The sequence below is a fragment of the Dryobates pubescens genome, chromosome 9 (genome assembly GCF_014839835.1).
Source record: "Dryobates pubescens isolate bDryPub1 chromosome 9, bDryPub1.pri, whole genome shotgun sequence".
NCBI lineage: Eukaryota > Metazoa > Chordata > Aves > Piciformes > Picidae > Dryobates > Dryobates pubescens.
Genome location: NC_071620.1, coordinates 19,782,242 through 19,799,543, shown reverse-complemented (window position 1 = coordinate 19,799,543; position 17,302 = coordinate 19,782,242). Strand labels below are relative to the sequence as shown.

The window sequence follows — 17,302 nt, the reverse complement described above, 5'->3', positions numbered from 1 at the left end:
GGGGAATGGAGAAAACCCAGAAATTGGTAGATTCAGATTGGATGTTAAGAAGAAATTCTCCACCATGAGGGTGGTGACACACTGGAACAGGTTGCTCAAAGAGGTGGTGGAAGCTTCATCTCTGGAAGTTTTAAGGCCAGGCTGGATGTGTCTCTGAGCAACCTGATCTAGTGTGAAGGGTCATTGTCCATGGCAGGGGGGTTGGAACTAGATGATCCTTGAGGTCCCTTCCAACCCTGACAATTCTGTGATTCTCTGAATTTCTGAATTGCATTTAAAAGCAAGATCTGCTTTATTAATCCATACACTTCAGAGAGAGGCAGTGTGATTTATAAAGCCACAGGTATCAGTTGTGATTTTAAGCGAAATTGCTCCAACACTGAAGTTTGATTAGAATTTAACCTGATGGCTGTAAAGACTTTGTGCTGATTTCTGGCATGGCATCAACTCCCCTTTCATTTTGTTGTGCAGTGCTGGAGCTTGCCGCATGCCCTGGTGCCATGTCAGATGGAGAGGAGAGGCCACGTGCAGCACTGAAAGGCCACCACTCTGTCAGCTGATGAGGCCTCTTGCCACAACCTTTACAGCAGCTGCAGAGCATGGATGGAAACTCCATCCAGCACTACATTGTGAATTCTGCAGTGAATAGTGGTGGTGATGTGCTGCCACCAGTAAAAGCCAACCACCAGGCTGCTCCCACTGACAAGATTAATTAGACAACTAAATTGCTGCTTTTATCTTAGCAGTGCAATAAAGATCTGAAAGAGTGCAAGGAAGAAACAAGTGGAAGAAAAGTTGCAAAACCAGACACCAGCTCACCTAATCTCAGGATATTTTGTGCTACTTAGGTTTCTTTTGCACTATTAGGCAGTGGAACATCTCCCTATTGAGGACAGGCTGAGGGAGCTGGGGCTCTTTAGCTTGGAGCAGAGGAGCCTGAGAGGTGACCTCATTTGTGTTGCTAAAGATGTGCAGGGATGGAGTCAGGCACTGCTCAGAGATGCCCAGTGACAGGACAAGGGTGCAAGCTGGAGCAGGAAATTCCACTGGAACATAAGGAAAAACTTTCACTGTGAGGGTGCTGGAGCCCTGGGGCAGGCTGTCCAGAGTGGTTGTGGAGTCTCCTTCTCTGGAGACTTTCCAAACCCACCTGGATGTGTTCCTGTGTGGCCTGCCCTAGGTGATCCTGATTTGGCAGGAAGGTTGGTCTGAATGATGTCTAGAGGTCCCTTCCAACCCCTAACATTCTGTGATTCTTTTGTTTTAATCTTTTCAGGGCTTTACATGTAAATGTTGTCATGGGTAGATGGGGCATGACAAACCCAATGCCCATTTTTTGCATTGCCTCTTCTCATCTGAAACCTAGTCTTTAACAAAAATTAAAAGATAAATCACCAAACACCTCACCTTCTTACTCTACAGCACACTCATTATCAGATCAACTCACACTACTAATTAAGTTAAATCTGACTGCTAAATAACTCCCAGAGAGCCAATTTATCTAAGGCAGTATGAGCACGTACTCATGTCTCCTTCTACATCAGGAGCTGTTATTAATTAAATTCCAGTCACTTCAGACTGCAAGTCTGAAATAATTGCCACTGTGGAATGACTTTTACACTGTAGTTGACAGTGTGTTTGGCTGATACTTTGCTGCTATTGACAGTAATCTGAATACAGGTAGACACCCCTCTGTTTATTTCATTTGAGAGTTTGCAAGGTGTTGAGAGAGAATGTGTGGAGATTCTCAGATTTGTTTCTTGCAAGTAAAAAGCTTTGTCATAAATACAAATGAAGTGCAGAGCTAAGCTGGATGGAATATTCTCTAAAGCAAACATCTCTGAAGCTGTAATAAACCTTTCTGAGTTCAGAGGAGGTCACAGCAGCAGCAAGTGATTTTTCCCTCTGCAACAGCTCCCCTCAGCTGGCTGCTGTACTAGGTTGAGGGTTGAAGTGAGGCTCACAATCTGATTCCTTGCTACTCACCTTCCATCTACATCTAAGAATCACCTATGGGCTTTGACAACTGCTAGGTCTCTGCTGTGCAAAGGCTACAAGTAGCAACAGCTATTAGGACAAAAAGGTGGGTTTTTCAGTCCCTTAAGCTTCTGTGCAAATACATCACATTTAATTACTCCTTTCAGCAGAAGCTTCAAAGAGATATTTATTATAGAAAAGGAGAAGAGAAGGGGATCTGACCAATGTCTCTAAACATCTGAAGGGTGGGTGTCAAGATGAAGGTGTGTGAGAGACTAAATCTTGCCTCTCTTGATGTGACTCAACAAAGATAAAATCACCTTTGCTGCTTGCCCAGACAATAGCTGAGATGTATTGGGCAGATGCCACTGGATAACGATTCTCTGGACGGTGCATAGAAAAAGATTGCTCACCAGACTGCAGCCGCCCTGGAAATAACGGGCAGAGGCCACTGCCATTGATACTCTCTGGAATATACATACCTAAAAACTGTACAAAAGATCTGAGCAACTACTGGCTTGGGAGAAGGAAAAGACCTGGACAATGATGCTGAGAAGGAAAACAGGAGAGAAGGAGAAGACCAGGGCAATGCTGCTCTGAAGAAAAATGGAGAGAATACCAGGAGAGAAAAAATGTCAGAGACATCACCATGTAGCCTGGAAGAAGCAGACCAAGAGGAACTCTCTCTCCGTGTCCAAAGTTCTGCCTGCTACAACTCATGGAGCTGAAGAGGCTGCTCAGAGGACAGCACAGCCAACAAGGACAACATCTCCTCCATGCCAAAGCTGCGGCAGCCTTCCTCCACAGACTCAAACTGTCTTGGGGAGTGAGGGGTGTGGTAACAGAATTCCTTTCCTCTTCTCTCTCTCCTTCCGATCCATCCACTTTATTTGTGTAATAAATAGCCTCACTGTTGGCATTTTGGCCTCATTTGTGCCTCTAATTTCATAACATGGGAATATTCAAAAGAACTGAGTCTCTTTCCCTCTCTTGACCGAGACAGGGTGCCAGGCTCTATGGGACCAATCCAGAACCCAGGAAGTTCCACCTCAACCTGAGGAGAAACTTCTTTGTTGTGAGAGTGCTGGAGCCCTGGAGCAGGCTGCCCAGAGAGGTTGTGGAGTCTCCTTCTCTGGAGCCTTTCCAAACCCACCCATTCTAGGTGACCCTGCTTTGGCAGGGGGATTGGACAGATAATCTCTAGCGGCCCCTTCCAACAACTAACATTCTGTGATTTTGTGAATAATAACCTCACATGTATAAGCTGTGCAATGAGAGTGAGACAAAACTTAGCCCACTGGTAAACCTGCACTAGTTTGTAGAATCATAGAATTATTAAGGTTGGAAAAGATCTTCAAGATCATTGAGTCCAACCCTAACCCAACTACCATAACCACTAAACTCTACCCTGAAGCCCCACAGCTACAGTTTGTTGAACACCTCCAGGGATGGTGATTCCACCACCTCCACAGGCAGCCTGTTCCAACCCCTCACCACTCTTGCAGCAAAGAAATTTTTCCTTATCTCCAACCTAAACCTCTCCTGACACACCTTCAGCCCATTTCCCCTTGTCCTTTTGGTACCTGGGAGAAAAGTTTCTCCTGAAACCAACTATGCTTTCTCAAGTTTTAGTTATCACAGCACACGTAAGAAAAATGAAATTCACAGAATCACAGAATGTTAGGGGCTAGAAGATACCTCCAGAGATCATCCAACCCCCCTCTGCCAAATCAGGATCATCCAGGACACATCACATAGGAACCTATTCTAAATTCTGAAATAGTTATTAGTCTTCTGTTGCAGCAGAAGTGAGAATGAAATTTGCATACTTCCAAAAAGGGAAATTATTGCATCTTTAATAATACATTTCCAATATACTGAGCCCTGCAAGGCTCATTGGTATAGATATTAATTAAATTGTTCCTGGGTATATCAAGCTGCACTTTCCTTTATTACAAAGGCCATTTTGAAGAAACAGAAAATTGCAGAGAATGAACAATGTTCCATACATTTATCTCACTTGGTGTATATTATACCACACTTACTACCTTTTGGCCAAAGGAAGAAGAGGAGGAACTCTCCCATCTCTAGAAATAAACATTCATTTATTCATTCTTATTGTGTTCACGAGTGAATACCAGCAATGTGATGAGTATTTGGAAATGATCGTGCTGGGAACACAGAACAGTGGAAAAACGTACACCTGGTATTATTTATAACCACACAGTCACCACAGCAGGCACAAGGGCTGGGTGAAGAGCTGGTGGTTTGTGTTGGTACATCACCAGGGAGGAATGTGGAATCCTAGAATGGCTTAGGTTGGACAGGACCTTAGACATCATCGACTCCAACCTCCCTGCCATGGTCAGGGAGATTTTAGGGTTGTAATCAAAATCATAATATACAAACCAAAGCACTTCATGTCTCTCGTCTATACACTGCAGTCCAGCTATTTTCATGAAACCATGCAGTATGTTTTCTTAAATCACAGAATCACACAATGTTAAGGGACCTCTAGAGATCATCCAGTCCAACCCCCACTGCCAGAACAGGATGACCTAGAGCAGGTCACACAGGAACTTGTGTTTGTGAGCGGTGTCTAACCTCCTATGACATGTAAATTGCTTCTTTAAACAGATGATTACAAAAGGGAATTAAATCCTTAAGCCCTTTCCAAGTGATACAGAGGAATGTGCTAATGAGAAGTTGCTATTTTTTTTTTTAGTGAAAACAATAATACTAACTGAGGACTACATTTTAAATGTAATAATTTCATTCCAGCTTCCTAAAAGGGACAAGTCAATTTCAGCCTAAGAGCAGTGAATCATCATCATCAAAACCATCATCATCATCACCATCATGTTGTTAATTATAGCATTTAAAGTCTTAAGTAAATAGCTTATAATCTAAACATGTGAAAGAGAAATGGAGACCAAAAAAAGATGGTATGTATATAGAAGGCCTGTAACTTATTCAAGTTTATAAGAAGGATTTGCCAAGCAAATTCATAGAGTAGAATACAATCATTAGGGTGGGAAAAGACCTTTAAGATCAAGTCTAACCCTAACCCCACTACCATGACCACTGAATTAGATGCTGAAGCACCACATCTACAGCTTCTTGAACACCTCCAGGGATGGTGACTTCATCACCTCCCTGGGCAGCCTGTTCCAACACCTCACCACCCTCTCCAATTTAACCCACCCCTGGCACAACTTCAGCCCATTTCCTCTCATCCTATTGCTGGTTACTTGGGAGAAGAGACCAAACCCAGCCTCACTCCAACCTCCTTTCAGGGAGCTCTAGAGAGCAATGACATCTCCCCTTTGCCTCCCAAACTTCTCCAGACTAAATGGCCCCAGCTCCCTCAGCCACTCCTCTTATGAGATGCCCTGCAAACCCCTCACCAGCCTCACTGCCCTTCTCTGGACATCCTCAGCACCTCAATGTCTTTCCTATCCTGTGGTACCCAGAACTGAACCCAGTGCTCAAGCTGTGACCTCACCAGGGTACCATCACTTCTCTGCTCCTGCTGGGCACACAAAGGTTTTGATCCAGGTCAGGATGATGGTGGCCTTATTGGCCACCTGGGCACACTGCTGGCTCCAGCATCCCCAGATGCTTTTCCACTGGGCTGCTTTCCAGCCACTCTGCCCCAAGCCTGTTGTGTTGCTTGGGGCTGTTGACCAAAAATAGCTCTTATTCCTGGAATTATTTTGTTCTACCCTTGAAACTGATGTAATCACTTCATGTAGATTTAATTGGGCACCCTGAGGGTGCCCAAATCCACACACAATCTCATTGGAAGGAAACACTAAACCAACTTGCCATTCATTAGCTACTGAGAAGCCACATTGAGCCAAATGCTCTACCCAGTTCTATGTGGTGATTCTAGAGAATAATTTTCACCATTAGCTCACAAAATGACTCCAAGAAACCTGGTTTATGTAAATTTGGGAATCCTGCTGAGCTTCCTGACAACCAATAAAGCGGAAAGGAGAGAAAAGAAGCAGTGCAAATAAAAACAATTTGCATGAATCCTGGCCCAATGGAAAGAAGCTAATGGCACTGTCAATCACTGAGAGAGGACTTGGACTTGCCTTGTAAACTGTAGATCTCTCCCACGCTGTTCTGCCGGGTGATGTGATGCCAGTAGGCGCTACGAGGGAGTGAGATCGACTTGGACAGTGTCATTGGTTCAGACAGGCTGGTCTGGAGCTAGAAACCAGAAAGCAAACATAAATGGAAGTTCACACAACCATAGACAATCTGATAACTGCAAATTGAAGAAATGCTCTTATGAAAATACTGTTTGTTTCCTGGGTTACCACAGGATTTACACAGCCAGTGAAATTCTGGTGCAAGCATCTGCAAGAGGAACACCCAGAAGAAAAATGCAAAAGTATATTTGGCTGTAGTGGTTCATTAGAATCATAGCATCATAGATTGCTAGGGGTTGGAAGGGACCTCTAGAGATCATCCTGCCCAACACCACTGCCAAAGCAGGGTTACCTAGGGCAGGACACTCAGGAACACATCCAAGTGGGTTTGGAAAGTCTCCAGACATGGAGACTCCACAACCTCTCTGGGCAGCCTGCTCCAGGGCTCCAGCATCCTCACACCAAAGAAGTTTCTCCTCAGGTTGAGGTGGAACCCCCTGGGTTCCAGCTTGTACCTGGTGTTCCTTGTCCTATCACTGAGCACCACCACAAAGAACCTGGCACCTTCATCCTGACACCCACCCCTCAGATATTTAGAGACAATGATCAGATCCCCTCTCAGCCTTCTCTTCTCCAGACTAAACAGCCCCAGGGCTCTCAGTCTTTCTTCACAGCAGAGCTGTTCCAGTCCCTTCATAATCCTCGTAGGTCTCTGTTGGACTCTCTCCAGCAGATCCCTGTCTCTCTTGAACTGGGGAGCCCAAAACTGGACACAGTATTGCAGGTGTGGTCTCAGCATGGCAGAGCAGAGCACTACTAGGACACAGGACTATGTCCTAATTTCTCTACATCTACTCTTGTGACTGACAGTATTTTTAATGACTTTTTTAACCTTATGATAATGGTATTTTTTGGTTTTTGTTTTTTTTTCATTAAAAAAGTCAAAACACTGAAGGTGACAGCAAATATATTTGGCTTCAGGAGAAGTAGTGAAAAATATGCAGTTCATTCAGGATTGTTTGGTTTTTTTCTGCAATAAAGACAGTTTATTTTTCACAGATATGTTCTGGAAATAGGTTAGTTTATTACAGACAACCCTCCCCCCCAACAAAACAGCTTGTTTCATAGTCTCATTAGAGTCTTTAAACAAATAGCCAGAGAAGTAGGTCACAGAAGACTAATGAGAATTGCAGTCAGGAAATATGAATTTAATATGACTATTTAGCTGTTGTTTTTTTTCTTTACAACAAGGTTGCTCTGTGTGTTACGCCTTGAGGATAAGGAAGGATCCAGAAATATATTTCAGGTGTCCACTAGCTGATAGTGAAATAGAATCATAGCATGGTCTGGGTTGGAAGGGACCTCCAAAGGTCATCCAGTCCACCCCCCTCTGCAGTCAGCAGTGACATCCTCAACTAGATCAGGTTGCTCAGAGCCTTGTTGAGCCTGACCTTCAATATCTCCAGGGATGGGGCCTCAACCACCTTCCTCAATTATTTTGCTGGGAAGGGAAGGAGGAGGATGATTTGTGCAAGGTAAAAATAAAAGTTCCCAGTTTACTAAAATGAGTTATTTAAACTCTACTCTGCCCTGCTGAGACCACTCCTGCAATACTGTGTCCAGTTTCTGGCTGCCTAGTTCAACAGAGACAGGGATCTGCTGGAGTGAGCCCAACAGAGAGCTACAAGGATGATGAAGGTACTTGAACATCACAGTGAAGAATGAGTAGTTTAAAGAAGAAGACAATCTACAAGGTGCCAGCTCAGTTGCCAGCTGAGTTAGAGAACAAAGAGGGCAGTATATGCTTTTTTCAAGTGTGTTTTCAGCAATGACCAAGAAAAATTTGTCATGTTTGCCCTCTTTTTTCCGCCCTGCAAAAGCATATGCTGCTGCCTCACATTCCACTTGTTGAACAAAAGGCCTATTGTTCAAAAAGCAGCTCCCATCTAGTACTGTCAGATTATTCCTTCTTAAGGAAGCTCTGCAATTTTATTCTGCTGTTCCAAACAATTTTGCTGACTTGTCATTTTGAATTCTGTCTCTTTGACAGCCCACTTCCATATTGTCTTCTAACTGTAGGATCTGGAAGAGAGAAGGCTCTGGAAGACCTCACAGCAGCCTTCCAGTACCTGAAAGGGGCCTGCAAGAAAGCCAGGGAAGGACTTTTTACTGGGGCTTTGTAGTGACAGGATGAGAGGGAACGGATTGAAGCTTGAGGAGGGCAGATTGAGACTGGAGATTAGGAAGAAATTCTTGACAGTGAGGGTGGAGAGACACTGGAACAGGTTGCCCAGGGAGGTTGTGGATGCTCCCTCCCTGGAGGTGTTCAAAGCCAGGTTGGATGAGGCCTTGATCAACCTGGGCTAGTGGAACGTGTCTCTGCCCATGGCAGGTGGGTTGGAACTAGATGATCTTCAAGGTACCTTCCAACCCAACCCAACCCAACCCACCCTATGAACCTGTGAATAATGAGGTTGTGCTTTGACCTAGAACGTCTATGAAAACTGTGTGCAGAATACCCTTCTATGGCATTCCAATGAGACTGCTCTTCCCTTTGCTGATGTGTGACCAATAGTTACTCTTTGACTGCAATTTCCCCATAACCCTTTGCTGATGCTCACTTAGCTGTCTTGGAAAAGAGCCATGTGTTATTTGGATGGCCTTCATGACTTAAAGGTGCCTACTATTAATATAAACACTTTCAGCTATCACCACCCTGTTTATTTACTATGCACTATTTTATGTTTCTTTTCATTTTTTATTAATCCAGCCTGCTGCTCCTAACAGAACAGAACACACAGCACTGGCAAACTCCCCACCAATAAATGGCCTCAGATGCCTTCTGAAGAGTCTTGGGAGTCAAACTAGCTGAGAAAGGAATCCCAGTGATTTCAGCCTTTACAGTCCATGTCTCTCCTTTAGGTTTCAGTGGCTATTCTGACCTTGGTATGACCTTTAAGGGAGATTCTTAATCAAATACGGAGGGAAAAAATCTCAAAATACTACCACTGCTTTGCAGTGCCAAGGTGGATGATGATGATTCTTTGGCAGTGGAGTAACGTTGTGTAAGAATAATAAAGCAAGGATGAAAGAAAAACATTCTGAAAGGAGAGTCAATGCAACTGAGCTATTTTTTTTCTTCCTCTCCTTGGCCATACTATAAAGAGAGAATTGGGATGGTTTGCTCCTTTTCTGGTAGAAGTGTGCTGGGGTTTTGTTTGTTTGTTTAATTATTTTGTGGCTTTTTTTTTCCCTCTTTCCTCTCAAAGAAGCTCACTTTGTTGTCTGCCAGAATGGATTCATGTTGGAGAAGAGCAGCTGCATTTTATAGTGTTGAATACCAGTAAGAGATGTGTCTTCACTCATGTTTCAGCACAAACCTGTTGTGGCTTTGTTTCTTTCATGAAAGACGTTTCCTGGCAATAGAAACTTTACCAATTACTGTGAGGGCAGAAGGTTAGGTTCTTACATCTTTACAAAGTTTGAGCCTTTGTGTTATACAAAAGCAATATATGAAATACTCTATCCATTCTTCATTGCATGAAACCATTCACTAATGACATGGGAGACGATGCTGGCATGAACAGAGATGAGGCTATCTCAAGCCTGACTATCCTGGTATAGTTGAGCCTGACAAGCCTGGTATCCTGGGGTGCATCAAAAAAAGTGTCCCCAGAAGGTCTAGGGAGGTTCTCTTCCCACTCTGCCATGCTGAGACCACACCTGCAATACTGTGTCCAGTTTTGGGCATCCCAGTTCAAGAGAGACAGGAATCTGCTGGAAGGAGTCCAACAGAGACCTACAAGGATTATGAGGGGACTTGAAGATCTCTGCTGTGAAGAAATACTGAAAGACTGTTTAGTCTGGAGAAGAGAAGGCTGAGAGGGGATCTTATGAATGTCTCTAAATACCTGAGGGGTGGGTGTCAGGATGAAGGTGCCAGGCTCTTTGTGGTGGTGCCTAGTAATCGGACAAGGAACAACAGCTACAAGCTGGAACCCAGGGGGTTCCACCTCAACCTGAGGAGAAACTTCTTTGGTGTGAGGGTGCTGGAGGCCTGGAGCAGGCTGCCCAGAGAGGTTGTGGAGTCTCCTTCTCTGGAGACTTTACAAACCCACCTGGATGTGTTTCTGTGTGTCCTGCCCTATGTGGACTGGGTGATCTCTAGAGGTCCCTTCCAACCCTACCATTCTATGATTCTACAATTCTACTGCAGGCCTTAGTAAAAACAAACACAACTAAATAGTAGGAGTCAGAGAATGTGCTACCACATTGAGCTAGTTCCTTCAGTAATTACAGAGAGGTGTCTCTGACAGAGAACCCAGTGTTGCACAGACATGATTTACACTCATTGATTGCCCTTCCTTCTACCATGAAACAGAAGCTTATTTGAAAGAGAGCTGGATGACATGAAGAGATTTTGCAGACATACATTTGCTAACCTGCAAATACACAGCATTTGGGAATAAGGCTGTGTGGAAGTATAAAATCATTGCTCTAAGGGCAAAGTCTTCAGGTCTTAAAAGTAAAAATCTAGGTATTTTGAAGGTGCTCAGTACTGATAGACTTAGAATCATAGAATTGTCAGGGCTGGAAGTGACCTCAGAGATCATTCAGTTCCAGCACCCCTGCCATGGGCAGGGACACCTCACACTAGATCAGGTTGCCCAGAGCCACATCCAGCCTGGCCTTAAAAACATCCAGGGATGAGGCTTCCACCACCTCTTTGAGCAACCTGTTCCAGTGTCTCACCACCCTCATGGTGAAGAACTTCTTTCTAACGTCTAATCTAAATCTCCCCTCCTCTAGCTTGGATCTATTCCCCCCAGTCCTATCACTACCTGATTCCCTGAAAAGTCCCTCACCAGCTTTCTTGTAGCCCTCTTCAGATAGATGAAGGCCACAATAAGGTGTCCTCGGAGTCTTCTCTTCTCCAGACTGAATAACCCCAACTCTCTCGGTCTGTCCTCATAGGAGAGGAGCTCTAGCCCTCTAATTATTCTCATGTCCCTTCTCTGGACACATTCCAGCACCTCCAATTCTCTCCTATAAAAGGGGCTCCAGAACTGGATGCAGTACTCCATGTGATATCTCACCAGAGTGGTGTAGAAGGGGAGAATCACCTCCTTTGACCTGCTGGACACACTTCTCTTGATGCAACCCAGGATACAGCTCGCTTTCTGGGCTGCAAGTGTCCACTGGAGGCTCATATTGAGCTTCCCATCCACCAGCACTTGTTTAAAGGTATGTCTGCTTCTTGATGGGAAATGGGGATAGGCAGACAGAAAAAAACACCTAAAACTGAAGAACAAAAAAAACCAAATAACACCACATCCCTCCAATTTTTATTCAACCAAAAATGGAAATGAATCACAGTCCTAGAACCATTCATCAGGTTGACTCATGAATGCTTAACGTGAAGGCGGGTGGCATAGAAAGCACTGATGGAGATCAGGGTATTAGCTTAACCTTCAAAGACATGTTGTAGAGGTCATTCATATCAAGCAGTTCATCAGTGAAATGTTCATTTACAGCTTTGTCTCACTCAAAAAGCAGGAATCATTGTCAGTGTTTGTTAGGAGCTGACATACAAGTCAGTGATGAGAGGGCTAGGAAGAGTTTTGCTCTCCACTGAATCAAGGAGTTCAAAGGAGCCAGAAGAGTACAGGAGATGTTATTTGGTTTGTCATAAGAACATTGTAAATGGAAGAGAGGACAGGAGGAATGCTGGTGGCACTGTTGTCTTCAAGAAGAGCAACAAGGAGGACCCAGGGAAGTACAAGCTGGTCAGCCTCACCTGGGTCCCTGGGAAGACGATGGAGTTAATTGTGGAAACCATTTCCCAGTACATGGAGGATAAAAAGGTCATCAGAATCTGTCAGCATGGATTCACCAAAAGGAACACATGGTGGACCCATTCCAGCAGCTCTCTATCCCTCCTATGCTGGGGGCACCAAAACTGGAGGCAGTGCTCCACATTGAGTCTGAGTAGAGCAGAGCAGAGGGGCAGAATCCCCTACTGATCCTGCTGGTCACACTTCTTTTGAAGCAGCTCAGCACACAGCTGCCTTCTGGGCTGCCAGCCACCATTGCTGGCTCATTGAGTTTGTCATCAACTGACACCCCCAAGTCTTTCTCCTCCAGACTGTTCTCGAGCCACTCCTGGCCCAGCCTGTGTTTGTGCTTACATATGCTTAGCATGCAGAAAGAAAGATGAAATAGGGTCAACCTAGAATGTACTCAGCTGGGAGAACCTTGCCTGAGTATGTTTGGGGATGACAAATTGGAATTCTAAGGTTTCCACATCTATTTTCACAGGAAACATGTTAGAATTTGCATTGAGTGGTCACTGTACAGTTACTTGATCTTCATTCTTTCTGTAAAGCAGATGCTTTGGACCTCAGGCACTTTCTTATGGAACTGCTCTTCTCTTGTCTAACCCAGATCAGTAGTTTTAAGTCACACCTATTTAACAGAATCACAGAAACATTCTGGTTGGAATAGACCCTTGGGATCATCAAGTCCAACTGAGAACCCTACTCTACAAAGTTCACCCCTAAACCGCATTCGTGGAAATCCCATTTCTTTCAGCTACTGCCTTCCAGCATATAGGAGCTGCTGGCACCAATGAACTTGAGTAAAATGACAGGAAGGCAATTTTTCTGAAACAACAACCATCACTAACCTTTCATGAATATTCCTTATTAAGCTTATCAGTGCGTGACTCCAGGAGGCAGTAACACCACAGTCTTGCTGGCCTCTGCTTCCTGACATTTTCAGGAGTTCAGTTTTATGTCACACAAAGATATTTCAATTAAAAAGAGAAAAAAAAACCCAGCAAACTTAGAATACATAAAATCTTTTATCATGCAGTAAAGCCCTCTCAGATGACACTAGATTGGGTGGGAGCGTTGATCTGCTTGAGGGTAGGAAGGCTCTGCAGAGAGATCTGGCCAGGCTGGATCAATAGGCTGAGGTCAGCTGTGTGAGGTTTAGCAAAGCCAAGGGCCAGGTCCTGCGCTTGAGTCACAACAACCCCAACCCATGGGCCTGGGGCAGAGAGGCTGCCTGACAGAAAAGGACCTGGGAGTGTTGGTTGACAGCTCTCTGAACATGAGCCAGCAGTGTGCTCAGGTGGCCAAGAAGTCTGCCAGCATCCTAGCCTGGATCACCAATGGTGTGGCCAGCAGGAGTAGGGAAGTGATCATGCCCCAGCACTGGACACTGTGAGGCCACACCTCAAATACTGGGTTCAGTTTTGGGCTCCTCGCTCCAAGAAGGACACTGAGGGGATGGAGTGTGTCCAGAGAAACTGGCAAAGTGTCTGAAGAACAGGGCTGGTGAGAGCAGCTGAGGGAACTGGGGTTGTTTAGCCTGGAGAAGAGGAGGCTGAGGAGAGATCTCATGGCTTTCTGTAACTCCCTGAAAGGAGACTGGAAAAATTTCTTTGCTGCAAGAGTGGTCAGGCATTGGAAGAGGCTGCCCAGGGAGGTGGTGGAATCACCATCCCTGGAGGTGTACAAGAAACATGTGGCTTGGGGACATGGTTCAATGGCCATGGTGGTGTTAGGTCAACGGTTGGACTCAATGATCTTAGAGGTCTTTTCCAAGCAAAAAATCTCTGTGTTTCAATCATTCTGTTTGGATAGATATAGCCAGAGAAGTCTTGACATTGCAGAGTTTCAAAACTGTAGTCACTCAAAAGCACTGCAGACACTTCTGAAGAAACAGAAATAACCTAACTTGGGAAATATATTTTTGCAGGTTGAGCAACAGCTTAAAATGAGAGACAAGATTCTCCAAATCACACTCCACACTTCTGCTGAGAAAAGATGTGAGTGGAAGTTTTGCTTTCTTACTGATTCTGCTTTACTAACGTAGCAAAAATAGCTGCAAATCAGGGACCCAGCTTGGAAAGGGAGAAGCAGAGAAGTGTTTGTGAACTGCTGCATCTTTCAACTTACTTGCCTCAGCCTAATAAATCCTGCAACTGGCAACTTTTATCCATTTAAGTTAATTTTCTGATGATAACCCAGGAGGGTTTTTTACTCTGGAGAAAGTTGCTTGGTGTAGTAGCAGCTGTAGCTGCATGACCAAGGTGCTAGAAGCCTGGCACAGGCTACCCAGAGAGGTTGTGGAGTCTCCTTCCCTGGAGACATTCAATCCCCACCTGGATGCGATCCTGTGTGGCTTGCCCTAAGTGATCCTGCCTTGGCAGGGGGGTTGGACTGGATGATCTCTGGAGGTCCCTTCCAAGCATTCTGTGATGCTGTGCCCACATGCTCTGTAAGTCAAGCCTTTGGAACTCCATGCTTGCCATTTAACACAACAATCCTTTGCTTCCATGCTGGCAGGCTCCAGCTTCATGAAACAAAGGAAAGAGAACTATCCCCGTTGCCATGGCAATCTCCAACTCCATCAATTCTTCCCTCCTTGTAACACAGAATGTGTGTAAAGGTGATCACTGAACAGTATGGGGGAAGCATTACAGAAATGCCATCATTTTACAAATACTTTTACAAAATCTCTCAGCTAGGAGGAATTGCCACTTTTGCCACTGTCCCCTGCATGGAAACAATTAAGAGTAATGAAGAAACCACAAATTCTTTCAGTTTCTAAACTTGTGCCTATGCTAATTTGTGACTGGGTTTTGAATCACAGGCTCTGTAGAGATACACATTCACCAGCCAGCTGTATGAATCCATCTGCATCTTGCCTGGCAGCTACCTTTATGGAAACGGATTCTGACAGACTGAATTTGTGATGAGAGGAGCAGCTTTTACCCAGAGACAGTCACAAGCAACAGAGCAATGCCTGCTTCTACCACAGCACGGAAAAAGCTTCATGAAACCCTCTCTGCTGAATATTGCTGAACTGAAATGTTAATAATAACCCCTATTCCTGCAGCTGGGATGGGACAGTCCTAGTGGACAGCCAGTTATCCATGTAACCATATAATCTAGTGCAGGTCACATAGGAACACATCCAGACAGGTCCTGAAAGTATCCAGTCCATTATTCAGTCCAATCCCCTCTGCGCTCAGCAGGGATATCATCAACTAGATCAGGTTGCCTCAACTTGAATACTTCCAGTGATGGGGCTTCAACGACCTCCCTGGGCAACTTGTTGTAGTGCTACCACCCTCATGGTGCAGAACTTGTTCTTCACATCCAATCTAAATCTGCTCTGCTCTTATTTCAAACCATTGCCCCTCATCCTGTCACTGCAGGCCTTTGGAAACAGTCCCTCTGCAGCCTTCTTGTAGCCCCCATCAGGTCCTGGAAGGCTGCTATTAAGTCTCCCTGGAGTCTTCTCCAGGCTGAACATCCCCAGCTCCCTCAGCCTGTCCTCATAGCAGAGGTGCTCCAACCCCCGATCATTTTTGTGGCCCTCCTCTGAACCCACTCCATCAGCTCCATGTCCTTCCTGTATTGAGGGCTCCAGAGCTGGATGCAGTACTTCAGGTGAGGTCTCACCAGAGCAGAGTAAAGTGGCAACACAAACAAACCCTGTCTGGACAGGCTTTGATTGACAAATATCAAAAGACAGCTGGCCTTGGAGAAGTGCCCATATTTCAGATATGTTTTATTTTCCAGCCACTAAATGTCTGTTGCCTTCAGTCTAAACATGATCACAGTGATTACTAGAAATCATTTTCATGTTAAAAACTTTATCAGCTTTATAAAAAGGGACAGAAGCAGGGATAAAAAAGGCAAAATGAAGACAAAGGCTGAACTTCATCCAATTTTTGTCCTACCAACAGGTACCTGATGAGCCAAAGCACAAAAAGCACAGGAGGGATTTTCAGAGTGGCTTTAGGACCATTATGAGAATTTGTGATGCCCTCTCAGATGATTACTGTTTGAAAGTCTCTTATTCTCAGGATCACAGGGTGGTGCCCCTCTGTACATCATTGATAAAGAAGCTTCCTACTAATTCTAGATGAAGCCTTAAGTATTCCTTCAGGGGATGGATAAAGAACTTCTGAACAGAGGCGCTGAAAACAGGAAGGTCTTGCTTGACAGGAGACAGGGAACGATAATGTAGTTCAAAAGACTGATGAAAACCTGTGGAAAACAACTACTTCAGAGGTGAATTCCTCTGTGAATTTGTCATGGACTGTGATTCAAGATTCATTTTGTTGTTGTTTTGTTGCTTTCCAATTCCCAGGGTATAGCTGATTACTCTGTGACCTTGGGCAATTCAGACAGAACTGAATTTGTCCTTAATCTTCCTGCGCTTGGTTTTACTCATTAGTGTAATTATTATAATAATACCTGTCTCCTGAGAGCATCAGGGGGATCCATCAGCTATTATTTTTGCTAATAATAATAGGAGCTCTGTAGGCTACTGTAGTTTGTTTGACAGGGATGAGTTTTCTCAACACAGCAGAGATGAGATTAGTAAGACATTAAGCCCACTGGAGAACTGCCTTCAGAATTCTTTTTCTAGCAGTGCTCAAGTCAAACTCACAGCAGAGCTATACAAGCAGCTTCCCAGTACAGGCTGGGGACTGACTTCTTGTAGAGCAGCTCTGGGAAAAGGAACCTGAAGGTCCTGGTGGATAACAGGATGACCCTGAGCCAGCAATGTGCTCTTTCATTGCAAGTTTTCATTCAGCTTCTACTTTCTATTAGGAGTAAGGCAGATTTCAGTCTGAGTTTTAGGATGCACAACACACGGAGAGCTAGAAGATGGTAACATTACATGAATCATTTCTGGAAGTTTTAAGAAAAAAAGAATGGAAGTAATTTCTAGGTTAGGATGTGATGAGATATGTGGGTTGTAGTCCCTAGAAGATGGCCTTCTTGCATTCAAGATTGTCCAGCCCAATGGCTAGGGATAAGAGATTTTAAAGTTGTGTCAGGCAAGGGAGGAACTGAGTTCTTCTCACCACTACTTCTCACCTCACAACTACTACTACTGCTTGAGAAACATCCAAAACTCCAGTGCAAGCTCTAGTGAACAGCTTCCAGAGAGCAAAACATCATCTGAATTACTTCACCAGCTACCAAAATACCTGATCCAATCATCTGCAAGGACTTGGCAGCTCTGCTCTTACACCTACCCACAGCACTTACCTACACACTCCACAAAACTTGATGTTGTCTGCAGAGCTTCTGAGGTGACAAAGAGCTCAGATCCCTTGCTGCGTATGAGCAGCT

At 44.6% G+C, this 17,302-nt stretch overlaps 1 protein-coding gene across 1 annotated transcript in view; it reads right to left on the bottom strand.

Moving 5' to 3' along the window:
* DOK6 (docking protein 6) overlaps positions 1 to 17,302 on the bottom strand; it is a 228,501-nt gene that overhangs the window by 28,785 nt on the left and 182,414 nt on the right. The window contains exon 7 of the mRNA XM_054164202.1: positions 6,078 to 6,195. Coding sequence (XP_054020177.1) covers positions 6,078 to 6,195 — 118 coding nt within the window. The remainder of the gene's footprint in view (positions 1 to 6,077; positions 6,196 to 17,302) is intronic.